Here is a 27,245-nt window from a genome sequence, read left to right as displayed (position 1 = left end):
TGTTAGGTCTCAGAGAAAAGCCTTCTTCCTCCTCCCTTGCACCTAACCCCCCACCCCCCACGCCAGCTGCTGTTCTCGGGCAGGGTATGGGCAGCAGAGACACCGAAGAATCACTCCAGGACTTGCCTTCTAGGGGGTCCCAGAAGAGCGAATACTCGGAATGGCAAATCTTGGCAGAAGAATCTGTAAGGAAAACGCAGAACCATGGAGTGCCATAAAAGAAAATGACGGCTGTTAGCGTTTATGGGGTGTAAAGAGCTTCAGGGGGAGAGGAGAAAACTTAGGGAACCGCCACCGCCGCGGTTCGGGCAGGGAGGCCCTACAGAGGTGCAAGGGGCTGCGGAACTCTGCATCGAACCCTTTCTCTCTCCACCCCCACCTTTTTGATAAGTTGCCCTCTGGAAAGCTGAATATGTTGTTATAATTATTAAAAGGGGAAATAGTTCTGCTGGTCAAAAGGAGAGAGAGAGAGAGAGAGAGAGAGAGAGAGAGAGAGAGAGAGAGAGAGAGAGAGAGAGGGAGAGAGAGAGAGAGAACCGAAGAAGGAGGGAGAGAGGGACCTTAATTGGTCCATGTTGGGACGTCCTCTGTTGCTGCAGACTGAAAAAACTTCAAAGAATGGGCATTAAGGGTGTGTAATAAAGGACGGGTCTGCAAACTGTCTGGAATTCGGCCCTTAATGAGTTTACAACTGTCCAGCCACAATTAAAGATTTTTCTACAAAAGCTTTTTTTCATTTATTTTGTCTGGTCGCGGAAGATAAGGGTGTGTATGTGAGGAAACAGCACCCTTTTATGGGGACTGGTTGCTGCCCCTTGGGCGGCTTGGGCTCCGGTTTGGACATTTATCTTTCATGTTTTCTAAGCAACAGAGTAGGAGGATGGCGGTTGTTTTTCCCTCTTCTCCTTTCTATAATTGGGACCCTGCAGCGGGCTGGAAGTGGAGCCGGCGTCCCTGGTTCCAAGGCCAGCTGGTTAAGGGGCCTGCTGCAGGCCTGGATCCTAGGCATGCCTGAGAGCTGCAGTGGGGTTCAGTGGCCAGCAGATGGCAGTGTGGTTCCACGGAAGCAGCCGCCCTGCCGCCATGATGCCCTCAGCCCTGACTCTGGACAACTTCTAAAATGTCGACTTTATGGGAGCATTTCTGAATTCGAAGCCACTGATTTGAGTTTAACAACGGTCAGATATTTCCGGTCCTGCTCACGTTTTGACTGATGCCTTGATGGGAGCGTTAAAAAAAAAAAGAGACGATAAATTGGTCTATGAACAAGGCTGGTCTCTCCCTCGTCCTGAATTCTGGGAAAGGTTGGAGTTTGCAGCATACGGATTTTTAAAGAGACTTTTGGGGGACATTTTGGGAACCTTCCCTCAGACCTGGGCTTTTGCCACCCCCAAGGGGCACCCCACCGTCGCGCGTGAGAGAAGCTCCACGCCTTTCCAGGAAGGGCGTTCTCAGCTGGAATAACCTGTCCAGTCGGGTCCCACCCTAGCAGACCAGCTGAAGGAACCTGGGGACCCCAAGGCTCTCCCTCGAGAAGCCGGGTGTTCTGGGAGGAAACTCCCCTTCCCCACAATAACAACAACAAAACCTAAACCCAACCTAACAGATCGGAGGACCTTGCGGGCTGATTTAGCTGTCTGGAAGAAGGTATCGAAATAAATTGGGCCACGACGCACTGAATAGAAAATGAGTTCCAGGAGTCTCGGATTTTCCTCCCAAATACTGCCTTTTGCAGGAGGCTAAAGGTCCTATTGTCGTCCCCCTCAAAAAAACTGTCCATTTCATTGATGGCACAATGACAATTTGTAATATTCTGAATATAGATTTATTGTTTTAAAACTGATCTTTATTCCTCAGTTCCAAAAGCAGAGCTATAATTATTTTCGATTTTCCTCCTCCTCTTTCTTTTCCTTTTCTTCCTTCTCTTTCTCCACCTTCACCTTTTTTTTTAGTAAGAAAAAAAGGATAGAAGACCACCAGAATTCTGTAGTTTCTGTTCTGTTTTGTTTTCCTGGTTCGGAGAGTGGAAAGAGTAAATGAACTCAGCGATTGAGGTACGAGCGCGTTCAGGTCCCAGGAAAGGAGAGGAAAGGAAGGAATCAAACAATCCCTCTCCTCCAGAAGCACAAAAACGCATACCACCACTACTATGACTGCTCGTGGAGAGTGGGGAACCTGGGATCTAGGTTTGTTTCCAAGTGGAAAAAGGAAAAGAAAACTGAGAAAACCACTAACCCACCCGGGAGCTCTGAGAATTCGGCACACGTTGTATTTACTGGGATTATTATAGTCTCTGCCAAGCCCACAAAATGTTTATGACCCAGATCTCCGCGACAAACTCATTGTAAAATTGAGGACGGGATTTTGGCTCCAACTCAACCTTTTCCTTTCTTTTATTTTATGTTTGTGGTATCTATAGCTGTATCTATCTGCGGATACATAAACACGTGTATGTATGTATACACACGTGTATAACGGCATCTATATAAACACATGTGTGTATACACACAATATACATGTGTATTTATTCAAGATGGTACATATAAACCCACAAGGATCCATATAAAATATTTATAGTAAGATAATTCCATAAATTGGCATTTCGACTTAGACAGATTTGTATTTGTTCATGTATATATTCCGATTATATGGTTAACGATTTCACTATAGACATTTTATATGTAACAATATGAATGTGTACATGCATATACATACACATAAATAGTCCGTTATAGATACGTATATATAGAGAGATAGATAGATAGACAGTTATATATTTATAAATGGTAGGAGCCCTCATATGTCCATTGCTAGGCTCAATCCAAAGGCCAGAGAGTTGATCCAAGTTGTACAAGCCGGGAATTTGACTAGCCAACCGCTGGGCAGAACCCTCTGGAGACAGTAGCCTGTCTTACACCACCCGACTGTGTCGGCAGAGATTTGAAGCCCCCAGTCCACTGCCCACATATGCCATGCATTACCCAATGGGCCTCGGGGAGCCAGTACTGCGCGTGACCCCCGAATTAAACAGCAAGGCTCGAGAGCGCAGGCCGTGGTGAGCAGTGGTGGCAACGGATTCTTCCTTCCTTTGCCAATCCGGCGGCAGCCGAGACCAAGCCGCCTCTCACTGTAGTTCGTTGCTAATTTTCACGCATTTGTAATGAGTTTCTCACCGAACCCTGAGAGCCCTGAGATGTCCTAGACTACAAATAACAAATACCGTTTTGCTTGGGGCAAAGAATGAGGAAAAAATGGCAAAAAGCGCCGTGGAGGAGGACATTAAGAAATGTTCATGGAGGCAGAGCTCCAAAGAGAATGCGGGTGTGGGGTGAACGCTAGCAGGAGGTAGTTGTTTGCATTAATATATAAAAAGACACTTTTACTGATTACTATATTTCTAGCTGTAACTATACAGACACACATCTGGGGAGAGAGAGCTAGGAGCTATAAACTAATGGTGGTTTTTTTCTCTCCAAGTGAAATAGATCCTCATTCTCTCAACCCAGATGTGTGATTTGATCTATCTTACGGGTCTAATTCGATGAGTTGGCTTTGTATAAATGTGTGGATAGTAGTGTGTGGATATAGAAACATGTGAGCACCTGTATGTGTGACAATTTATCCAAAATAATAACAATAAAACGTTATTATTGTTGTTATTTCTATAGCTACTGTATTACAAAGGGGAGCTGGTTGAGACCAAACCTCGGCTGAAGGCAGAATTTTTTATCTGGAATATAATACAATCTGGCCCAGGAAAGAACATTTCAAATGCAGAGACAGCGAAAGGGGATATGTGTATGTGTGTATATATGTATATATACACATATACACACATATACACACATATACATATATGTATGTATGTATACAAACATACACACATACATGTACGTACACACACATATTTCCCTCCCTGACTATCCCCAATTCGGGAAGTGACTGCAGACTGATTCCAGGGAAGCTACTTTCCAAGGTTTGGGGGCAGCAGCCGAGGAGCTGGGAACCGATGGAGGCAAAGCACGACGTATCTGTCCCACTGGGGAAGGGGTTTGCAAACAGCAGTTCCTGATACCCCAGTAATGGAGTGCTGAAATTCGGTTCTGTTCCTCCCCTAACCCCTAGACCAACGGCCCTCCGTTAAGAGCATGGTCTGTTTTAAATGTCATCTCTGCAAACCCTGTCGCCTATCCTCTCCGCCAGAGTCTAGACAGGGGCTGGCTGCCTTTTCTTTCTCTTGCATCTTGGTCTGTTGTCACCAGAGGAACAATTTATTGGTCTAAAGCAGTCTAATTCAGTCGCTTTGATCTCCTGAGTTGTCTTCTTGCTGGCTTCACTTTTGGTTAACGTTCTTAGGCCTCTATTTTCTACCAGAAAGTGATGCTATTTAGGATATTTGGTCTTTTTCTTCCCCCCATCCAATCCCATTGAACCATCTCTCCCTTACTCAGGATGAGGCTGGCTTCCTGAGATGCCATAAACAGGCATCTCCGGATATTGGACCCACTGATTCCAAGTAATTACTGGGAGAAAGTGCCAAGACGATTCTAGGGCCCAGCTCTGGGACAAGAAACCTTCTAGCCCACCTCCCCTTTGGGTCTGGGGTCCAAACGGGCCAGGGCCTGGCAGTAGCAAAATTCAGTGACATTCTCTTAATTCCTGAATCCTGGGGCTATTGGGCCCTGCCATCTTGCCCGAGCCCATTCCACTGAGTGTCTTTTGTGTGTTTTTTTTCCACAGTGTCAACATGCAGGGAGGGTGCAGCCAAACACATTGGCCAGGAACCATCTCAAGTGGTGAGCAGCGCTTTGTACCCGAGAAACCAAACTCTCATTTGTAGGAGAATTTCCGGGGTAATCTATTGTGCTCCCTCCAGTTTATGATGTGCAATACAGGCGGGCAGTAAAAGCTGTCCTGACCCGGGCCCTCTGTCTGAGAGCTGCAGCAAAGTCATTTTACGATCCGTTTAGAGGAAGGGCTCGCCCCGACATCCTCAATGGAGAGGCATTTCCATTGTTGGAAGGCAGACTGGGATGGAGGGAGTGGTGGATAAAGCTGCTGTCTTGGCTTGCCTCTGGTGGGGAGAGGGGAATAAGGTGGGCTGCAGTGGAGTATGGGAAAGGTAAATGTGTGTATTCGCTGCTGTGCCCGTGTGACTGTGTAAGGGCACTTGAGAAAAACAGTCTGGAGAGCAACTGGGAAAGGGGGAAACAAGGCTTGGCGTATTAGGCGTCCCATACCCTCCCTCCTTATTTAAACCGATTCTTCAAAGAGACAAAACTATGCAGTTCCTGAGAAAGGTACAAAAGTAGCTGTCACTTCAGCTCTAGTTTCTGTTTTCTGGACCTGGCCTCTTGCTACAGTACATGACCATAGGTACAAAATACAGACCTACCTGAGGGTCAGTGGAGTTGAGCTGGCTGAAGGGATCCTTCTTTCACCCAATTCACTTTTCTGATTTGTCCTCAAAGCTATTACGTTGGGCCTGAGGCCAATGGCCTAATTGGGGGGGGGAGCATAAAAGGGGGGCTGGTTGGTGTTGGCTCCCTAGTCCCAGTTATGCAGTTGTTGGTATGCAGTATGTGTTGGTCACAGAACAAAGGACCTTCAAAATTGGCCTTGGAGAGACCCTAAATTCTCCAGCTGGGCCAGAGGGTTAGACTGGACTGGAAAGGTAATGGATGGACACAAAGGTAGTCTTCAACTTCTGGAAGAAGGGAATCTTAAAGACTAAGAAGTGAGTGGGGGGTGCAGACTGGAGGAATGGGGAAAACTCTGGGTTTAGTAGATCCATTTTGCAAATTAGAGTCATTAATATAGAGATATTTAATTTCTTCCTTTGTGTTGAAAACTTAATACCACAATTGCCCAGTTAGAGCTTCCCTGAAACTTTTACTTCATTTGAGACACATGGTTCTAGTTTTATTTTAAAATTTATTTTATTTTAAAATTTGATTTTAACTGCATCTGGAAGAGCCTGTGCCTCCTTGGCAAGCCCAAATAGGACACCCTGCCTGGAACGGGTCATTATGGAGAGTGAAATAATAAAGCGGACAGACGGCAGTCATGCTCGGGGCTACAGCCCCAAGGCACCCAGGCCGCCACCTTGCCAGGCCAGTCCCAGCTCTACAAGGGTTCGGGGACGGGCAAGGGTGGGAGGGAAGCCCGCAGAGTTAGGTAGAGGGAACGGTGCCGAGAGGGGACGACATTCTGGGAGCAAGAGGGCAGGGAGGGTGGCGGTAGTAGGGGGTGGGAAAGGGTTGGATACTATCTCGGTTTCAGTATGGGAGAAGTTCTCTGCCGGTGGTCAACCTTAGCGGAGGTGCAACTGTCCCCAGGTCCCGAGGGTGCGCACTCGCCCAGGCCCCCCGGGGCCCGCACCCTAGGCGAGGCGCAGGGTGCACCGAACACGGAGCGCACACACGCTCCCTCCCCTGTTTGAGCCTCTTCCCTTGCCATGCTAGGAGGGAGGCTGGAGTCACCCTGAGCTCTACCACCTGTGATGGAGGAGGAGATTGGCGGAGGCCGTCATATGACCGGTCACGTGCTGGAGGCAAGCTCCGTCCAAAAGAAAATGGGGTTTGGTGTAAATCTGGGGGTGTAATGTTACCATATATCACGCTACCTCGTAAAACCGACACGGGAGCCTGCCGGACAACAAATCACAGGTCAAAATTATGAGTTCTTCGTATTATGTGAATGCGCTTTTTAGCAAATATACGGCGGGGGCTTCTCTGTTCCAAAATGCAGAGCCGACTTCTTGCTCCTTTGCCACCAACTCTCAGAGAAGCGGCTACGGACCGGGCGCGGGCGCCTTCGCTTCCTCTGTGCCCGGCGTGTACAATGTGAACAGTGCCATTTATCCGGGCCCCTTCTCGTCCGGATACGGCCTGGGCTCAGACGCCTACAACCTGCACTGCTCGTCCTTTGATCAGAATATCCCCGTCCTCTGCAATGACCTAACCAAAGGCAGCTGTGAAAAAGCCGAGGCGAGCGCCCTGCACAGCCAGGCAGAGACCAATTTCCGGATATACCCTTGGATGAGGTCTTCAGGTAGGGGCAGCGGACACGAGGCGAGGCGAGGCGAGGACACAGGAGACCGGGAGGGAGGGAGAGAGGAGAGAACTGGACTGGGCAAGGAAGGAAACAGGAGAGGAGAGCAGAGGAGAGGAGAGGAGGGCAGGAAAGGAGGAAAGAGAAGACAGGACAGAAGAAGAGAGAACTGGGCAGGGCAGAAAAGGAGGGGAGAGGACTGCATAGGGCAGAAGAGACAGAGAAGGAGAAGAGGAGGGAAGGACGGGGCAGGAGGGGGACAGGGCAAACACGAGAGAAGCAGGGAAGGGGAGAGAGGAGGGCAGGGCAGGAATGGAGCTCAGAGGCCAGGCAGGCAAGCAAACGGGGAGTCAAAGTGGCTCCTGTCAGAGCCAGGCTCCATGGTTTTAATTAGAGCAGAGGCGCCATTGCGTAGAGAGCCCGTAGCATTGTATGTAAATGAGTACCATAAAACTTTTTATTGCCCAATTAATGGATTCTGTCCTCGTAAATTTATTTAACTCCGTTTGCTTTGGAATTTTTAACATTAAGTGTATTCGTTCGCCATTTTCTCTCCTTTTCTCTCTTTGCTCCATTCTCTTTTTCTTTTTCTTCCTCCGTGGAGAGAGGAGAGGTTCTGAGCCCCCCTCCCCCTCCCACTCCACCTGGAGCCCGTACAGATTTGGGGGTAAAGGTTGCAGGAGAATTAGGGAGAGAGGGAGACGAAGGGGGACGGGAGGAAGCTGCTGAGGGAACAATAAGGTTTGGGGTCCAAGTCGAGCTGGATTGGGGAGAGATGCTCAGCGGCTCAGGGAAACTGCTTTGGTAGCTGGGCATGCTTGTGGGACGGAGCAGAGGAGGCATCCAAAGACATCTGTGACCGTCAGATACTTGCATTGGCTCCGGGTGGCTGCTGGGCCCCTCTTCGACAGGAAAAGGAGATATACTCCCCTAACTTGCCCCCAGTCTATATTGCTAACTTCCCTTTGTCAGAGCAGGCATTGTGGAAACTTAGCCGGCTGGAAAAAAAAAAAGGCCTCCGAAAGTTTGGATGGGACTTGATGCGTCTTCCCCCCGCCACACACCCCCATGGAGATCTGTTTTTTAAACTCTCTTCCTATCAGTACCCCTCCCTCTCCCCCTTCCCCAGTAAAACTTCATAGACAAGTAGGGGCAGCAGTAGCTGGAGAACTGGTCGGGGCTGTGGCTGGGGGGGAGGGGAGGGAGGTCAAGCGTCCCGGCGGGAGAGGCGAGAGAAAGGGGGTGGGGGCTACAGGGTCTGGGCGCCTGGGGGAAAAAAGGAACTTGTCCTCCTGGTCCCTGAGTAATTCCCTTCTGGCTGTTTCCCCCCATGTCTGACGCTGCTTACAGGTCCGGATCGCAAGAGGGGTCGCCAGACCTATACCCGCTATCAGACCCTGGAGCTAGAGAAGGAGTTTCATTTCAACCGCTATCTGACCCGGCGGCGGCGCATCGAGATCGCCCACGCCTTGTGCCTCACCGAGAGGCAGATCAAAATCTGGTTCCAGAACCGGAGGATGAAGTGGAAAAAGGAGCACAAGGACGAGGGATCTGCTGCCCCGGCCGCCACCGAGAGCTCCTCGACCACCCCCTCGGCGGGGAAAGTGGAGGAGGAGGAAGATGAGGAGGAGGAAGACGAGGAGGAGGAGGAGGAATGAAGCTGCAGGGAGGAAGCCTGAGCCGCCCAGCCGAGCTCTGGAGTCTGCTGGACGCACGTGATAGTCGGAAAGGCGTCTTTAAGAGACTTACCCGTTTTATTTAAAAAAGAAAAAAAGAAAAAACCCTCTCCCCTAATTCCCCCCCAATCTTCCGCCCTCCTAGCTCAGCTCCCAAGCCTGGCAGCGCTGAGGTACTCCAGGAAGGCCGAGGTGTCTAATCTGTGTCTTTCTCTCCCCTCCCCCTTCTACCTCTTTCTCCTCCCCGGGTCCCTTGGATTCTCCTAGCTGTGTTCCTCTACCCTGAGCCCGCACAGGCCCGCCCCCACCCCCACCCCTTGCCAAGTCGATGCCCTCGGCCCCGTGGCTGCTATCCCTACCCCTGGCTGAGGGAGTCCGACGGGCACACAGCGCTGGCGCTCAGAGAAACTACCTAACAGAGCCCTTGGGCTCGATCACCCCCTGATGAAGAGGGCAAGGGCGTCCAGACGCCCACCAAACTACCTAATTATGCCAACCCAGAGCTCTGGGGCTTCCGTTTCACAATTCAGAATTGTCTCTTTCATTTTTCTTCCTGAAAGACCAATAAGAGCAAAGGTGGGGAAGAGGGGACGTTCTGACAAACACAAATACACAAAATACACAATCACACACACACACCTAGACAACCACTACACTCCAGCAATGAGTTGTACTACCTATCTGATTTCCAAACTACCTATTTTTTTGCTTCACCTACCTAGCTCCTTCATTAAGACTGTACTTTAGGAATCCGAGAAGGATTAGATGTTAAAGATGACTGACCAAAAAAAAAAAAAGAGAGAGAGAGAGAAAAGGGGAAAAAAGAAAAGCAAAATATTTTCACAAAAAGCTTTTTGTCCACTTGACTGTGGAGGAGCGCTTCTTTGTAGCTTGGGCAGAGTACTGGGGGCCAGGGCTCACTGGCTTCTATTTAAATCGAAAATAATTATAATAATATATTTATTCCAAAGCGATTTTAAATGAAATCATATGCTGCAAACTCGCTTTCCTCTCCTTGCCTGACCATTCCGAGTTCAGAAGAAAATGCCTCCGCTTTTGGGGAGGGGGCAAGGCGGACACCCTCTTTCCCTCAGGGGGCACCCCATTTGGCTTCTCCTTGGCCAGTCTTCCAAGGGCTGCAACATCCTCTGAACCAAGTTTCTAGCGAAAGTGACCATTCCCCCTCTCCCATACTTATATACAACTTATTCTTACCCTTCTCACCTCTCCACCCCACCCCACGCCCTGCCCCTTAACTAGTGTTGAAGATTGCCACCTTACTTTTCCTATGATAACAGATGCTGTATATTTGAATGAGTTTAGGGGGCCATTTATATTGTCTTGAAGCTTATTTGTAATACCTTGTCCTGACTCCGCAAGACTGTCGTTCATTGGGATACCTTTGTAGTGTGGTGTTTTGTTTGCTAACTCCTGTAGCGAGGCAAGCAGGCAGGGTGCCTATAACACCCTGTTGAAGTTGCCCAGTCTTGGCCCCTGCCTCTATCCCTGCCCCTGTCTCTGGTGTTCTCTCGTGTTCCCGTCAACATTGGCGCTGCAGTCTATGTAGGTCTTGAGAGTCCCAACTGTGTGTGTGAACTCCATGGAGGTGACTGTTCCAGTCTCTCCCCCTCCAAATGTGGTTTATGTTACATAGAAAAAAAATAAAATATATGCTTGGTGACAATGGACCAGGTTTCTTTATTTGCTGCCAGGCACCATAAAAAGCACTGGGGGAAATAAAGGGATTTTGGCTGGAGAGAGAAGAGGGAGAATATAGCCTGAGCGATATGGGTATGTGGTATAAGGACACACATATATCTGTTAACACATATATGTGGATATGTTTGTGCACGGATACATTTGAACATGTACAGACATTTCCATCTGTCAACATTCTTCTTTTCGTTTATCTAAGAGGACGCTCAAATCTGTACCCTCCTCACGATGGGGTCCTGGAAGATGGTGAGGAAGGGCTTCCCTCAACAAATTGTCTTTGCCCTGTTTCCCAGATATGTCCCTCTCCTCTGCTCCACATTCTGTCCTAACTCGGAAGCCTAGTCCAGTCGAGCTAAATCGGCCTCCCTAAGTATCTGATTCCATCCTTTGAGGTGCAGAATCCAGACTGCAAACAGGACAAAAAAGTGTGGGTCTGGATGGGCAAGTGGCCCCTGGCAGGGCCTGCTGCTGACTGTCCTCTCTCATCCCGTTCCATCCCATTCCAGATCATCCCAGTCCATTCTAGGACATCTCATCCCATCCCCCGGGCTGCAGCAGTAAATGGGGTCATGGGGAAGGAAAGGGTTCCCAGGAAATCGAAATTCACTAAAACTCCCCTGAAGCTCGGGAAGATGGGGGGGGGGGGGGGAGAAGAGGGTGAAGCAGGCTGAGAGGGAAGGGAGGGGGAGGAAGGGAGCTCAGGGATGACCCAGGGACTCAGAACTCTACTTGGCTTGCCTCTGCCAAGCGGCCTTCGCCGCGGCCTCCTCCAGGCTGGGAAAGAGTCTATTGCTCCTCAAATAAAACGAGGGCAAAGTGGGTCTGCAAAAAAGCCAAGCCTAGCACTCTGGGGCTGCCTTTCTGGTAAGATGGCGCCTCCGTAAGACCTGCCTCTTCTCAGTGATGAGGAAAAGGCCATAAATCCGTTGTTGTTTATGAAAATTTACAACTTTGCAATACAACTTTATGAGTTGTTCGGGGTTTCCATTGGCCGCTGTCGGTCATGTGGATGGCAACCGTGAACATGAACTTTTTTATAATTTCCCTTGCGAGAATAGAGCTGCATTCTTTTGCTGAGCTTGGTCCTGCTTCGGATCTCAGGCTTTTCAGTCCTTATAGCGTTTGCTCTTTGGAAGGCAATGGGGAGCGGAGAAAGAGCGGATGCAGGGACTGCCTCCAAGCCCCCGCCAGCCGGCAGGGCCCTTGCCCCGAGCCCGGGTGGAAGGGAAGGTGGAGCACGCTGGATCCCAAGCTGTGGAGTGAGCAATTTTCAACTTGCAACCTGGCTAATTTCCTGCTTCTTCTGGCACCAAAAGAAGGGCGATTCGTCTCCCCGGCAGCAACCAAAGCGACAGTTGTCAGAGTGACTGGAGCTCCTTCCTGTAAGCCAGAATCTAAAGGTGAGACGCATTCACCAACAGAGATAGCTTAGCAGCCCCTCCAGCTGACCCTGGCGGGAGGAATTTCGGAAAGCATAAATAGAGACAGATATGGATGCAGATATTTACACTCACATAGCTATATATACATATGTGTTTGAGTGAGGATGTATAGCTAGATTATATAATGTATATGTTATAGCAATATATACATACATATATTAGTAATACTAGATTGGGCATCTGGTTGGCACGTATATGGCTCAGAATCCAGGCACTACCAAGGCACCAAGTGCTGGAGTGTATGACTTCAGTAACCCAAACAACCAGCGTTTGTTCCTGAGTAAGATTTTTCACAGGGACTCACGATTTTCGGTTGAGGGCTTTTCTCCCAAAGAGTGTCTCCCCCTCTCCTGTGCTGCTGATAGTGATTCAATTTAATTCCGATTCCCGCCTTCCCTCTCCTACCCCCTCCCCCAAAACAACGAAGGAACCAATTTCCGGCAAAAGAAGGGGAAAGGGGAAAAAAAACAATAAAAGGACCACTTTTATATTTGGGTCCGAGCAGCCCTTTAATTTTGGTTGAATTCAGTTTGCCAGGGTAAGACAAATAAAAAAAGACTTACAAATTGAGAGAGCGCTCTTGTCATTACCAGCTTCTCTTTTGGTACGGGTTTTCCAGGAGAGAGGTCTGCAATGGGAGAATAGAAAAAACGGATTTGTTGTTGGAATTGGAGGGGTAGGTGTCGGTTGAATAGGCTTACGGGTTAATTGGATTAAGTTTCACTGGTAGTAATGGCTGTCTTCTAGTGGTTCGGTTTATACTGTGGCCAAGTACAGTTTGGGTGATTTGGAGCAGGCACTGCAGTGTGGATATTTGGGTCCACGGATGTTGAGTGACTGTGTGTCCACATGTGTATTCATCTCTCTCGGTCTATGGACAGTCTGGGATCTCGCTACCCTCTTTTTAATCATAAAGTAATTTCTTTCAGCTTAGCACAGAGAACTTGTACCTAACTGTAAAGTAAAGATTATGTGGGGGGGAAAAGTGTATGACGATGGTTCATAGGAAAAGGAGAGCTGAATGAGACCTGAATTAGGGCTGGAATGGATGTGTAACATATTTGGCATCATAACACGTTTTTCAGTGGTCCAGGGCGCCCTCCGATTTGTGAGCTGCGAAAGGAAGAGGAAGAAAAAGCCCTCACCCTGGCAGTGGTGCAGAGGGTTGGGGCTCCGAGAATATCTTGGTATTCATTACCGTAATTCAGAAGGAGCCGCTCGCACTCCTAATGTTAACATCGGCGTTGTTTGTGTTCTCTCGGCTGCTAAAGAATTGTATTTGCATGGTACTGCGGTGTCTGCTCCCCTGCAACTGCAGTGAGGGGGGTGCGATTATTTATGGTGGCTCTTTTGGAGCTCAGTGCTGCCACGCTGTGGTCAAGAGCAGTAGCGGCGAGCATCCGCTGCCAAGGGGAAGCCGAGCCTTGGCGAGAGTGACTTCTCACTTCCCCTTGGAGGAATTATTGGAGTAAGGGAATGGAGGGGGGAGGGGAAACGGGCCTACCCAGAGAGGTGGTGGGCACCTGGTCATTTACGGATCATGTTCCACCCCCAGCTGGTTCTCTGTAGGCCCTTGGGACCCCTACCCCCACTCCCAACTACACATTTCTGGAAACCGGTTGCATAGCCTGGAGAGGGCTGATTTTGAATAACATGGCTGCCTCCGCCCCCAAACTGAGGTCCCTCGGGCCCGTGGAATCCAAACAATGGTTCTGGGAGGGGGCTGGGGATGGATAATCAACACCGTTTGGATCTTGGAGTCTGGTGGGCAGCCCAGGGCCAGGTCTGAACCTGAGAAGAGATGTATCTTGTGTCCGTGGCTGGAGAAATAGGGGTTTGTCTAGCCGGGTGGGGTCCAGCTGGCCCCTGCACCTGTGTGATTAGCAGCCTCTGACTTATTGATCCTATTGATGGGAAGGAGGCTGCTTGGCGTGGTCGTGGCCCTATCAGACTGTGGACTTGCTGGACTTGACATTTTCATCCCGAGAGAATGAGGAATATCGGGCAGAGCGTGGGGTTCTTGGAGCCCCAAAGAGATCCTGGGGATACCCTCCCCCCTCCTTGAAGAGCATTTTCAAGGTAAGTGACCTTCCCCCAGCCCCCCCGCCCCCTTCGCTCTTTTGCTTTGCGAGAGTTGAGAAGTAGCCGAGGAAGGCGTCTGGCCTCAGAGGGAGCCCCTGGGGTCTGCCTCGTGCTGTGGTCTAACCCTGCTTCGTTGTTGTGTGGGTCACACCAGTTTCCTGGTGTGCGTGTGTGTTGTTTTTGATCCGTGATAAAATACCTAAAGCTGGATAGAGATACAAATTGGTCGGTTGCCAACCCATCGCACATCAGCCTTGTAGAATACCCTGGGTTTCAATTTTGTTTCAGTTATGGTATTAAAATTCTTTTTCTGGTTTAGTCACTACGGAAACAAGGACGTAATATTTTCCCCCTTTACTCTGAGAAAAGAGAATTTCACTTTGTCTTGGGAAAACCATATCGAGAATTTAGGCCAAACCACGAAAACAATGACAACCCACCCCAAATTCCAACTCTCACCCTGAAGAGCTGGGGTGCTATAGGGACTGAAAGGGCATGGATAAAATGGAAATGTTTGTACAGATAGCTAAGTCAGCACCAAACCCCGGGGTTTTCATAATTGCAACAAATACTTTATTTAAAGCTTTCACTGGAAACACCCTAACTCAAATGAGGACTTTCTCCCATCTATTTTCAAAACACAAATTATTTCCCTCTCTCTCCTGTGTTTTCACCTGGTCTCCATTCTGAAATGCGTGAAGGGAAATACCCCATTTTCACGGCTCCATGCCAGTCCTTATTTATCTTGTGAAACTTTCCAGGGATGGGGTTCGTTCTGGAAATAGGCAAGAGGACTTTAGCTGCATCTCAGAAAGAAATAAAGACAGATGCGCACAGTATGTGTACAACTTTCGGATGTTTGTAAACATACATATGTACCTACCAGATCTTTCCAGATTAGGAGGGTGTAAAGAGAGAGAGAAAAATGGAGGGAGGATAGAGAGATTAACAAAGTTCCTTCTTAATCACTGAAGGTAATTGCTACTCCCCCTGATATCACTGACACCACTAGGATATTGCTGAGAGGTGCATACATCCGCTAGGGTTTTACAGATCTTATAAGCAGCCTTCGGAAATGCAGCAAAATGGTATAAATAGACTTTCTCCAGTCACCACAGAATTCAGGGTTTTAAAGCTAATTCAGGAGACTTTACAAACACAACCATAAAAATGCCACTGGAATGCTATTGCTTTTTTTTTTTTTTTTTTTTTTTGTCAAGAGATAGATCCATCTGCTGGGAAGTCAGAGATCTAGAGGAAACACCTCTTGGAAAGTCATCCTGGTTGGAGCCATTCATTAATTTACTGTCTGGGGAACCTAAGGGAATAGATAGCCAGGAGTTTCAAGCAGTTTCCAGAATTTCTGGGGGCAGCTATTATAACTCCATCCAGGACATGAGCTCCCCAAATTTTGGGCTCGCCGAACCCTGCCAGAGCGCAGATTTCTACCTTTACAGATTAATCCGTTCATTTAAATATTCAGAAAGCCAGGGTTCGATCATTTAGTCCTCCGGATTCCGAACAGGGCCGGGGCTGCCTGGTCTCTTTGGGTACTGACCCACGGCCTTGTTCAATAACGGAGTCTTTTTAATAAGGTAAATACTCCTCTCTGGATTTCGATTTCAGTGTGTAAACAGTAGCGATGAACTGAGGGAAAGGAAAGCGGGACATTTTGAGGGGTCAGGAAATCTGAGAAGGGATAGGGAGAAATCCTTGTTAGCTTTGGGTGCCCCCAAACCTTTGTAGTTCGCCTATTTTTCATTTTCCTTCTTTTCTCTGTAGGAAATGGCCGGATTCGGGTTCGCTCTTTCGGGAATTAGGCTGGGGGAGGAGAATGGGGATTTCTGGGACACTACGGCCAAAATGTTTGGGGCTTCAAAGGACACGTCGAAAAGTCCCTGAGTCAGGGGTAGTAGAGGTGCTTAGTCTTTTTTTTTTTTTTTTTTTTTTATGGGGTGAGGAGGCCTGCGGGAGGAGACGACGATCAGAAAGACCATTTAGGACAGTGGCGGTGGCTGACGCTCTGGTCGAGAGCGCGAATTTCCCTTTCCTCCTGTTCTGAGGCTGGGCTCGACGGTTGTCCGCAGGCCTCTTTGGGGTCAATATGAGAGGAAGAGGGGGCTTCCTCTGCTTCCCAAGTTGCAATGAGCACACCGGAGGTCTTCATTGAGCTCTCCCCCTCCCCCAGAGCGACGGTGGGGCTCCAGCGCCCACGGGTGAGAGTGGAGGGAGAGGTAAGGATAGGGACCCCCTGACCTCGGCCTCCCCCTGGCGGAGCCTAACTTGACGAATGCGTCCCCTTTCTGCAGTTGGAGTGAGCAGGGTCTTGTTGTGGTGGGAAGGGAAAATGAAAAGAGATTGGGGGGGGGGGGGCAGGCAGGGAGTGATCTGTTGTTGTTGTTATTGACCCTGAAGATGTGTCAGAGTTCCAATTTCTTACGAGAGAGAGAGAGAGAGAGAGAGAGAGAGAGAGAGAGAGAGAGAGAGAGAGAGAAGGCCTGGGCCAAGCTGTCCTCCAAGGCCAGGAGCCTGGAGGGCCCTCAAACCCCTGGGGCCCGGAGGCCAAGGAAGCGAGGCTGGCCCACTCCCCAGCGGCCCTTGGCTGGCGTTCTGGGAAGAGAGGCGGGCGGGTAGGCTGGCTGTGCGTGCCCATTAATCTGCCGGGTGTGCGGGCTGGGGGTTGTTTGTAACTTTGCTGGCTCGGTCGCCGCGGGTCCCCGGGGAGCGGGCTCCGCGGCTCGCTCCCATTGGCCGCCGCGCCGTCAGCTGGTGCTATTTGCTGCTGTCGCTTTTGGCGCTCGGCCATCCAGAAACAAACCAGTTCGATGACTACTAATAGTTATAGCCAGATGTACTAATACACAACAAATCACAGTCCTGCAGAGGGGAGCGCAAATGAGTTCCTATTTTGTGAATCCCACTTTCCCTGGGAGCCTGTCTAATGGACAGGACTCCTTCCTCGGGCAGATCCCCCTCTATCCAGCTGGCTATGATGCTCTGAGGCATTTCCCCGCTTCTTATGGGGCATCGAGCCTCCAGGACAAGACATACACCTCACCTTGTTTCTACCAACAGTCCAACACGGTCATTGCTTGCAATCGAGCGTCCTATGAGTACGGCACCTCTTGTTTCTACTCAGAGAAGGACCTGAGTAGCGCCTCTCCCTCGGGCAGTGGCAAACAGAGAGGCCACGGGGAGTATCTGCACTTTTCTCCTGAGCAACAATACAAATCCGAAAGCAGCGTGCAGGGCAAAATCTTAAATGACGAAGGTAGCGACCGGAAGTACACGAGTCCTGTTTATCCCTGGATGCAGCGGATGAATTCCTGTGCTGGTAAGTCATTGGCATGCAATTCCCTCTCCAACTCCACCTCCAGAAAAGAAGGGAGCAAGGGAAAAGAGAGGAGAGAGAGAAAGAGAGAGAGAGAGAGAGAGAAGAAAGTAAGAAATAATAGAAAGGACAGGAAAAAAGCAAAACAAAGTTTTCTTTTAGATTAAAAAAAAGAAAGGGGAAAAAATCCAATGTGGAAACTAGGTTATAGAAAAGCAGGGCTCCTTTTTCCATGTAATGTGACACCTTTGGGGAGTGGGGGGGAGCTGCCATTGCCAAGTTATTTGGAACCTATAACATGGATAACCTAAAAGGGAGAGGGAAAGAGAGAGAGGGAGAGAGAGAGAGAGAGAGAGGGAGAGAGAGAGAGAGAGAGAGAGAGAGAGAGAGAGAGAGAGAGAGAGAGAGAGAGAGAGAGCGCCCATGCTACATCCTCATGTGAAGTTCTCTAGACACGGTGGACTAGCATTCTACACACACATCATTAAATGATCAATCTCCCTCCGCACCAAACCCCCCTCTCCTATGCGCCCTGGAGATGCAAAGATAGATGGAACTGCCCAATCTACTCCCTTCTACTGACACCCTAAAGCAGTTGGAGGACCCAGTTATCCAGCTTCTGAATTTGTCCCTCCTACTTCCTCTTCTAGAAACTATTCCTTGAGTAGCTAACTTCTGAGACCCTGGAAGCCCTTCAGCTCCTCAGCAAGGTGGGCTTAATTAAGGTGGAGAATACCCTAAAGACCCTATTTGCCTTCAAGGCCATTAATTTCCAGAAACTCCAGAAAACCTCCCCTTCCTCCACCCTTATTTCCTCTGTTTTCACGAAGCTCCATGAACAGAAGATCTTTTGGAGTAAGACAGAAGGACTAAAGTACCTTTGAAAACTTAGGTCTTGTGCCTTTAAAAAAAATCCATTTATCTTTAAAGGGGGCATGCTCCATTCTCTTTCATGCAAGGTGGTTTTGGGAGAATCACTGAGGAGTTGTGAAAGCTGAGTATTTTTATTACTTCCAATTTGGCTGCCCTATGATGGCTTAGCTTTACTGGGATCTACATGGATGTTTGTGCACACTCACATGTAGGCACACACACATATCATTGTACGTTTCTATCTCTCTATGTGGTGAGGTTAGTGTGGCTCCCTCTCCAGCCCCCAGTAATAATGGTTTCCTTCACAGATAGGAAAAACACAACGCAATAATTGTAAGTTAGAAGATCATGCCCTGCCTAGGACAAATAACATTGACCTGCTTAGCCATCTCGATCACTTCAGAATTAGTAAAGGCAAAATTAGCCCCATGTGCTTGGCTTGCCTCTCTAGGAGAGACTAGGGGGCTAGCTTAGAGCATGTCTTGCTCTTTCATCCTGAAAGCCTAGAACCTTTTTTCAAGTCTACTCCCTTAATCTTTCCTTCTCCCAGGTACTGTGTATGGCACCCACGGCCGAAGGGGAAGGCAAACTTACACGAGATATCAAACCCTCGAATTGGAAAAGGAATTCCATTTTAACCGATACTTGACGCGAAGGCGCCGGATTGAGATCGCCAACGCGCTCTGCCTCACAGAACGACAGATCAAAATATGGTTCCAGAACAGGAGAATGAAATGGAAAAAAGAGAACAAACTCCTAAATTCCACACAGCCCAGCAGCGAAGAAACAGAGGAAAAGGCAGGGGGAGTAGAATAACGAACGCATCAGCCAAATTCCCAGGCCTTCCCCCTTCTTAGCGGCTTTCCCCCCTTGTATTCTCATTGTGCCAACACTATTGCTGCCCTAAGTATTCACAGTCTGTTGATTTCTAAAGCTGGAGGAGAGGTTATATATTTCCAACCAACTGTGTATTTCTTAAAAAAAAAAAATAGGAGTCATTTAGAAGTCTGTTGTGTACATAGCCCCTCTTTACCTTCTCATGTAAAGTCAGTTAACCAGGCACACCACCCCCAGAAGGGACCCTGTTTTCTGTTGAGCATCTCGGACTGTCAGAGTGACTGTTCTAGTAGCTGTTACTCGGCTACAGAAGCAAATAGGTGCATAGTTTAGCATCTGAACTGTGAGCTGATTTGGAGGGGAGAAGCACCAACCCGAGGTTCCAACCCTTTCAAAATCCCATTTGCGGTCGGGGTCGTCTCCTCCCTTTGGTGTTTGGGAGCTGACTGTCCAGCGGGGTCTACAAAAAGTTTTACGGCAGTAAGCAACAATGCAATAAGACGTAAACCAATAAATCTGCTGAACAAAGGAGGAAAAGACAGTTGGGGTCTCCTGCACCCCATCCCCCCAAAACGACCTCCAAGAGTCATTTCGCCTCGGGCAGAAATGGGCAAGGGAAGAATTTTTAGGAAACAAAGAATCGCCCTGAAGGAGCTATAAAACTAAGGTTTCCAAATGAAATCGGCTAACTCTAACTGGAAGAAAATCAACCTTCCTAGGAAGGCAAAGAGATCTGGGTACTGAACTTTGCAGGCTTGGGAGAAGCCACATCTTTTCAAAGGTGCGGTGCCAAGGGGAGTCCCAGCTGCGATTCCAGAAGATCGGGTTGTTGTTGATTCCTCCCTCCCCCCTTAATGTCAGTAAGAGAGGGGCAGTTTTTATTAGGTGGCATATTGGCCTGAGGTTTCCGCATTTCCAAGTGGCTCATAGGCTTGGTCCAGACAGTCCCTTATCTCTCTGCTACCTTTGTCATTTACTTTCGAATTTCTAAGCCCAGGAAAATAAAAGCTCCAGATGGAGCTGCCCTGAAATGCTTCCATTCTGGCTCTCCTTGAATTTTTTCTCATCTAAGCAGGATTCCCAAGGCAGGTCGGTCAAGTTATCTCTGAATCGCTTCACCTCTGCCTCTGCATTTTCGGGGGACCAACACTGGGCACAGAAGTATGCTGTAAGAAACTCCCTAGCTTTCAGTGCTGGCGGATCGGGCATCTGGAATATGAAAATTTTCTTCGAGCTCAGTCCTTAAAGCGATTGGAATATCTATCTATGAAAATCATATTTACTTCTGAGGGGGGAAAAATCAACTGGGACTATAAAATTATACGGAATTTGACTTCGCCTCGGGAAAAAAAAAACCAACGCAAACGCTATCTTTGCTAGATGTTTGTCATTTAAAATCGGCAGTGTCCTTTATGCGCCTGCAGAAAAGAGGGCTGTGACTGCAGCTGCTAGGGTGGGGGAGACAGATTTATTTCCTCCAATTGGTTCAATGTACATCACCCTAAAGAAATAAGGTGATTTTGGTATTTTGCAGAATTCTGACCTGACTGCAGGACAAAAACCAAACCTAAACCAAACAAAAAACCCTGAAGTAAAAAAAAAACAAAAAACAAAAAGATCAACCTACACCAACAATTAGAGGGGAAGAAAGGAAAGAGAAAAACAAGTGAATGTAACATAATAAAAGTGAACAATTTCCCCCAGTCTTTTGCATTATGGCTAGTTTTGTGATCTGCAGCTGATAGCCCTTACAATTGGTACATACTAATGGAACGGCGAGGGAAATGCAATAATTTTGCTATAATGGGCTGTAACCTCAATTCGACCCCAGCCCTGCAGACCCTGGTCGGCAGGGTGAAGATCTAGCTTGTCTCCAGAGGGTGGCGCAAGAGTCCGACTGAAAGCCGGGAGCTGGTAGCGGGAACGCGCCGGGGGCGCGCGCGCCCAGCCTCCAGTATCCACCCAACTCCCCCATTAGTGCACGAGTTTACCTCTAGAGGTCATCAGGCAGGATTTACGACTGGACAACAAAAGCACGTGATTTGAAGTCGTACCCCATATTTGGGTGCCTACGTAGGAGGGAACCAAGTACATGTCCCAGTCATTTCCATAATTCATCATAAATTGTGCAAGGGTGCTTTAGACGCACAAAACGACCAAGAGCCACAAATCAAGCACACATATCAAAAAACAAATGAGCTCTTATTTTGTAAACTCATTTTGCGGTCGCTATCCAAATGGCCCGGACTACCAGTTACATAATTATGGAGATCACAGTTCCGTGAGCGAGCCATACAGGGATTCAGCGAGCATGCATCCCAGCAGGTACGGCTATGGTTACAATGGCATGGATCTCAGCGTTGGGCGCTCAGCTTCCAGCCACTTTGGTGCCAATGAGAGAGCCCGCAGTTACCCCGCCAATGCCACCTCGGCGTCCACGGAGCCCAGGTATAACCAACCTGCCACGTCGTCTCACTCGCCTCCACCTGACCCTCTGCCCTGCACCGCCGTGGCCGCTTCGCCTGTCAGCGACAGTCATCACGGGGTGAAAAACTCGCTAGCTAACTCCACGAGCACATCGTCCAATTCCAGCAGCACTCACATAAGCAGAGAGGGGGTTGGCACCTCGTCTGGGACTGAGGATGACACCCCAGCGAGCAGCGAGCAGGCGAGTGCCCAGAGCGACCAAAGTCCAGCCCAGCCAGCCCAACCCCAGATCTACCCCTGGATGAGGAAGCTGCATATAAGTCATGGTAAAGCTAACCTTGGGGTCTCTCTCTCTCTCTCTCTCTCTCTCTCTCTCTCTCTCTCTCTCTCTCTCTCTCTCTCTCTCTCTCTCTCCCCGCGATTGCCACGAAATTTCACTGCCTATCTCTCTTTTCCATCTCTCTGCTTATCTTTCTGTCTCTGCCATTCTCTCCCTCTCTCTTCTCCCTCTCTTTCTCGTCTGCATCTTTCTCTTTCTCTCTTCCCGTTCATCTAGTTCGCCCAGTTCTACTGTGCATGGAAATGGGGTAAATCAAATGGCCACTTTGCAAGGCAAGTTAAGGCATAAGAAAAAGATGAAAAAAGAAAGAAGGAAAGAGACAAGACAAGGAGGAAAGGGGGAGGCGAGAGAAATCCCGAAACCTTTCTTCCTCACTCCCAACTCAAACAGCTGAGGGGGCAGAGAGGTAGATATTCGGAATGGGGGGAGTGAATAGGTGCTTGTCACGGCGTACAATTTATTAGCCGGGCTATCCTGGGCAAACCGCGTTACTAATTATATTCCCCCCCCCCCCCCAAAAAAAAAAAGAGTTTAGGAAATAATGAGGGCAGGAGCTCATAGGGTTATGCAGTGGAGGGGGGGTGTGTGTGGAGAGAAGCGGAGAGTAGACATGGGGAGGGGAGGAAGAGAGAGAAAGGACCCGGGGCATGCACATTAGAACAGAGGGTAGGCTGGGGGGGGGGGGGGGTCGTTCTTCCCTGTAACTTTGAGGAAGGATGACCCAGAGACCACTTTTCCTATGGTAAAATGGCCATTATTAGGGGGACTTTCATCGTAAAAGTGAATCGTATGAAAGCTGGGAGGGCTGTGCCTCTGGGAGACTAGCTTCCTGGGGTGGGGAGACAGAAAGCAGGCAGCAGAAGGGGGAAAAAAAGCTACAGCTCCAAGCCTTACGTCTGCTGATTGTTCGCTCGTAGCCAAACCGTATTGTTTTCTCTCCAGAAAGGAAAGGGGGAGGAAATGTGGGGGTGGGGGGGAGGAAGAGAAGTGGAAAGAGGACTTGTTGAGCGTGTCCCCCCACACTGAAAAATAACAATCGTCCAGGGTCTAACGGTCCCGTGGCTCTCGTGGGCGACTCAGGACCTTGCGGGCAAATCGCTGCGGAGTTTTAAAATCAGTGACTTTTCTGTTACAGACAACATAGGAGGACCAGAAGGCAAAAGGGCTCGGACTGCATACACCCGATACCAGACCCTAGAGCTGGAAAAGGAATTCCACTTCAATAGATACCTGACCCGCAGAAGAAGAATTGAAATAGCACATGCTCTTTGCCTCTCAGAGAGACAAATTAAGATCTGGTTCCAAAACAGGAGAATGAAATGGAAAAAAGATAATAAGCTTAAAAGTATGAGTATGGCCGCGGCGGGAGGGGCTTTTCGTCCCTAATAATCCGAGAGTTTAAAAGTACTGAGCAGTATTAGTGGAACCTGCGCCTAGTGTCAGTACTAAAGGTGACTTTCGAAACTTCCTCGTGTTACTTCTGTGAAGAAATCCTGTCCTTGTCACCCCCCTGCACCCACCTTTAATCATGAGCCTGTTTATGAGCATTATTATATCGCCTGTTTAAGTGTATAAGTAGATATGCTTTCTGTATATTTCTTTGTCCTGAATGGCTTTGTCTTGAAAAAAAAATAGATGTTTTAACTTATTTATATAAATCGAGCTGTGTTACTTGAAGTAACTGTAAAAAAGAGAAAAAAACAACAAAATAACAAAAAAAAAAAAGACTCTCCTCCCTCCCACCTTGTTTAGTGCCAATGTCGTGTGTTGCACTCGATCCGTCTCTTTAACTGTGCATGTGCGTGAAAGTGTCCCTGTCTGAATAGCTCCAAGCTGTTAAAAATATTTTTATTCTAACTACCTATACTCCCTGTGTAACTAACTAACGCTGTTGTAGAAGTGACTTGATGAGATACAACTTAACTTCTTATCAACGTGTAGTGAATAGTGAATCTGTGACGGCAAGTGTGACTCAAAGCAGTGTCTGTTTTGCTGTGCCTTTGTACAACTCTTTGCACGAACTCCTAAAAAAAAAGTGGCTTCTTATACGCGCAGCTTCAGTGGTGTCTGTTTTTGTGAACAAAGTTACAATTATAGTCCAAGTCTGGCTGTTTAAAGCAAACTGTGATAAGCTCTTTTTTTTTTTTTTTGTATTTGTTTTTAAAGAAAAAAAACCTGACTGGAAACAAAAAATAAACTTTCTATTGTAAGTTCTCGTGACCTGGTTTGTACCAAATGGTGAGCTCGTCCTTCCTCTTTGCCTCTCTCCCTGAGACTCTGAGGCTTGGGATCTGCACTGAGCCCCATGGTCAGCGGAATACCTGGCCAGCTAGGGCCCGCTGGTGCAAAGGAGATGGCTAGAGTGTGTACCCGCCAGTGAGCTCTCTGCCACTGAAACTTTCCACTGACTTCCTCCTGAGTGAGAGGTAGAAATTGCAAGGCAGAAGCTCCCGCCACACTGCTTGCCTTGCATTTACCTAAATGTTTGCTATTTGGGAAAAAAGAAAATAAAAGAAAAAAGATAGGAAAGGGGAAAAGAAGAAAAACTAGTGTCCTTTGTTAAAATGCCTTCCTCGGCTTCACAACATCTCTACGTCATTCTTAAACTGCTTTTGTAGTTTCAACTAGCTGGAGATACTGGCATTTCCAGGATCCCAAGCCCAAGCCCTCCTCTCCATAGTCAGATCCTATCGTCACCTTCCCCCATTGCACCCTTAACAGATAGGATTCCTTTTGCTACAATTCATTCGCTACAAATGTAATGTTACTTACCCCCATCCTAGCTCGATTGGTTAACTCTTCTGAGCTTCGAATAGCAACTAAAGATTTGCACATTTACTGAGGGCTTACATTGATGGCTTCCTTTAAAAGTTATAAAACAGTAAACTTTATAAGCCCCAGTTCCGGCTATATGACATTTGGGTGCCAAATGAATAGGGTTTTGTCTATGAATTAGATCGTAAAATCATCCATAGCACAGACAGATAGGCTCACTGGCTATAGAAAGTCACGTGGTGCCATTAAAGTAAGTTTTATGGTTTTGGGGAGTTGACATCCAACATTATATACCACATAACATATAATCTCACTGACGCTGGACTTCATTGGACTCTTTTGCAGGCTACATGTGGCACCTGGTCATTCAAATGGTCAATTTTATGGGCAGAAGTGCCTAAACCACGAATTCTCAAAACTCTCTGAAAAATGACTCCTCGCAAGTTAAGGTAAGTTTGACTCGTGAGTTCCTTATAGTTTATTTGTACAGTGAACTAACTCTCTCTCAGTTCCTCTGTCTCTGTCTCTCTGGTTCAATAACTGTAAGGGTTGCCACTAAATTCAAAAGAGTAAAACAATTTACCCAGACTATGAATCTGCCTGCAAACCTGCTTCCCTTCCCAAATAAAAAGTGCTAACAGCAACTCTGAAATTTTTACCAGTCCCATCCAAGTAAACCACAATAAGTGACTTTGGCAGAGATTGATTTTGAGGCCTAACTTTAATTACTTGGACTACCACAGATGTTAATGACTTCCGCTGCTCTCTGAGTCTGGTCTCTCCAGTTTGCAAAAAGATGATTTTTGTGTGTGTGAGAATGTGCATATGTGTACAGTGTGTGTATGTGTGTGTGTGTGTGGGTGGGTGGGGGATCTGAAAAGCAGACTCTCAGGAAGTCCTTGTCCTGCATCTGGCTAAATCTTCTCTGAGCCCTGGTGGTGGTGGGTGAGTGGGGGCTGGCAGACTGAATCCTGAGGGTTCTGAACTGGGGTGGGGGCCTCAGGCTGCAAGCTTGGAAAGGAGTCTGGGCCAGGGTGCTCTGCTCCAATATCAGGGGTTAGGAAGGGCAGTGTTGACTTTTCAAGTCAGCTGGTTATAGATTTCTTGTCTGACTGGAGTGTGTTTTTGTGTATGGGGGAGAGTATTGAAATATTCTTCCCCAAGATTGGAGTCATTTGGCAGGGTCTGAATTCAAAGGGGTCCTTACCCTGTACTTCTAGTTTCTGTGATATTCTGGTCCAGGATGCTGGCTTGGAGGCCATTTAAAAGGCACTTTTCACCACTGCAGGGTCACTCAACAGATTTGGATTTTAGAGACTGGAAATCATGTTATAGACAAGACAATAAAAGGGAGCATCCCTGGAAATAGAGACGCCAAGAGTTCTGGCCTTTGAGATCTTATCCTTCCCTTTCCCCCAATCCCCGACCCCCAGCTGTGGGAGCTAGGCCTCAACTGCCTGTTTGCCTTTACATTCTTCTTATTTTCACTGGGGCTTTTCTCACCAGCCTGTGATTACTCAGCAATAAACTTTATGGCCGGATTTCACTCTGGTCTTTGAATTTCCAGAGCTGAATGAAAAGGGTAAAAAAACCTTTCTTTCTTTTCTTCTCCTTCCCCTTCCTTCCTTTCTTCCTTCCTTTCTGTATTTCTTTTTCTTTCTTCATTCTCTCTCTCTCTCTCTCTCTCTCTCTCTCTCTCTCTCTCTCTCTCTCTCTCTCTCTCTCTCTCTCTCTCTCTCTCTCTCTCTCTCTCCCTCCAGAATTTTGCTCTGAAAAGGTGACAGAACTGTCTATCTAGCTAGCAGTTAGAAAAAATAGCACCTCTCTCTTCCACCTCCCATAACCCCACCCATTAAAACCTAGGTTCTTGCGTTTTGGGGGATATAAGGCAATCTTCAATGTCCAACTTTAAAGTCTTACAGAGCCCTTAGGTTTGTTTTTCCTGACACTCCATAAAGGGGAATTTAGTGAAGAAATGAGTCGTTTGTCAGTAGGAGATTTCCGCCTCTCTTTTGTCAGCCCCTCACCCTGTTTGATCATGGACAATTTACATAATCTATGATTTTGAAAACAACCATTTCCAAAATGGCACCAGCGGCGCATTCTTTAGTGGAAAAAGAATTGTCTTTTTTCTATTTGATCCTATCTTCCACCTACATTCGCTAGCCTCCCTCTTCAGCCCTCTATATTTTCCAGGACAAAACCTCACGAACTTTATTGTATCGCGGCCTTATCCCGAGGTGGTGTGCTTGGCTAGATTCTGGGAGCGATAGAGTGAGCAAATAATCCCAAATTCCCTTCCAAAGGCACTGTTGAGTTCAGTCTGACTTCTTCAGCTGGTCTCTGGAATTAAGTAAAAAATCAAATATTGTCTTTCTTAATACTCTCCTCAGTTAGGGTCTGGAGAGCTTCCTACAAGCAACAACTTGAGTGGGCATTTTCAGTTCTCCTGACAGGGAACTTGAGATTCAGGGGGTTTTAAAACTGCACCAAACCTTATTTTATGGAGTTTATGTTTTGACAGTGAACATCCATTCAGCAGCTGCCCACAGAATCAGAGGTTTAGGAAACAAAAAATTTTAAAAAAGCAAAGTTTCTAGAAAAAGCCTAAATCTGTTTGGTCCTGATCATTTCCTTTTGTTGATTGGGGGAAACCTGCATCATATAAGTTATATTGCATGATCCTCTAACCT

General features: G+C 47.9%; 3 protein-coding genes and 1 long non-coding RNA gene across 8 annotated transcripts; 3 read left to right on the top strand and 1 right to left on the bottom strand.

Annotated features, from left to right (window-relative positions):
- The first annotated feature begins 1,083 nt into the window (after nt 1-1,083).
- On the top strand, nt 1,084-10,415 carry HOXA7 (homeobox A7). Of its 2 annotated transcripts, XM_072651004.1 has the most exons (4): nt 1,084-3,345; nt 4,741-4,796; nt 6,751-7,053; nt 8,404-10,415. In XM_072651004.1, the coding sequence occupies exons 1-4, from the start codon at nt 3,287-3,289 to the stop codon at nt 8,709-8,711; spliced, it is 726 nt and encodes a 241-aa protein (XP_072507105.1). In that variant the 5' UTR covers nt 1,084-3,286; the 3' UTR covers nt 8,712-10,415. The 2 variants fall into 2 exon arrangements, with proteins under 2 accessions (XP_072507105.1, XP_072507106.1); XM_072651005.1 differs by lacking the exons at nt 1,084-3,345; nt 4,741-4,796 and having other exon boundaries at nt 6,279-7,053.
- Nucleotides 10,408-24,693, bottom strand: LOC140532487 (uncharacterized). Of its 3 annotated transcripts, none has more exons than XR_011976534.1 (3): nt 24,550-24,693; nt 12,451-12,515; nt 10,408-11,895 (listed from the first exon to the last, which is right to left on the bottom strand). It is a non-coding gene; the product is annotated as an uncharacterized lncRNA (long non-coding RNA). The 3 variants fall into 3 exon arrangements; XR_011976532.1 differs by having other exon boundaries at nt 10,408-11,825; XR_011976533.1 differs by lacking the exon at nt 24,550-24,693 and adding an exon at nt 13,086-13,189 and having other exon boundaries at nt 10,408-11,825.
- Nucleotides 15,946-20,701, top strand: HOXA6 (homeobox A6). Of its 2 annotated transcripts, XM_072651007.1 has the most exons (3): nt 15,946-16,203; nt 17,045-17,303; nt 18,724-20,701. In XM_072651007.1, exons 1-3 carry the CDS (start codon nt 16,114-16,116, stop codon nt 18,987-18,989), a joined length of 615 nt encoding a protein of 204 aa, XP_072507108.1. In that variant the 5' UTR covers nt 15,946-16,113; the 3' UTR covers nt 18,990-20,701. The 2 variants fall into 2 exon arrangements, with proteins under 2 accessions (XP_072507108.1, XP_072507107.1); XM_072651006.1 differs by lacking the exon at nt 15,946-16,203 and having other exon boundaries at nt 16,471-17,303.
- HOXA5 (homeobox A5) lies at nt 19,020-23,987 on the top strand. Its single transcript, XM_072651003.1, has 2 exons — nt 19,020-21,763; nt 22,913-23,987. Exons 1-2 carry the CDS (start codon nt 21,205-21,207, stop codon nt 23,161-23,163), a joined length of 810 nt encoding a protein of 269 aa, XP_072507104.1. The 5' UTR covers nt 19,020-21,204; the 3' UTR covers nt 23,164-23,987.
- Nucleotides 24,694-27,245: the final 2,552 nt, after the last annotated feature.

Source organism: Notamacropus eugenii, chromosome 3 (assembly GCF_028372415.1).
Source record: "Notamacropus eugenii isolate mMacEug1 chromosome 3, mMacEug1.pri_v2, whole genome shotgun sequence".
Classification (NCBI taxonomy): Eukaryota; Metazoa; Chordata; class Mammalia; order Diprotodontia; family Macropodidae; genus Notamacropus; species Notamacropus eugenii.
Note: the sequence above shows the minus strand (reverse complement) of the source record. Positions and strands in the feature narration are given on the sequence as shown.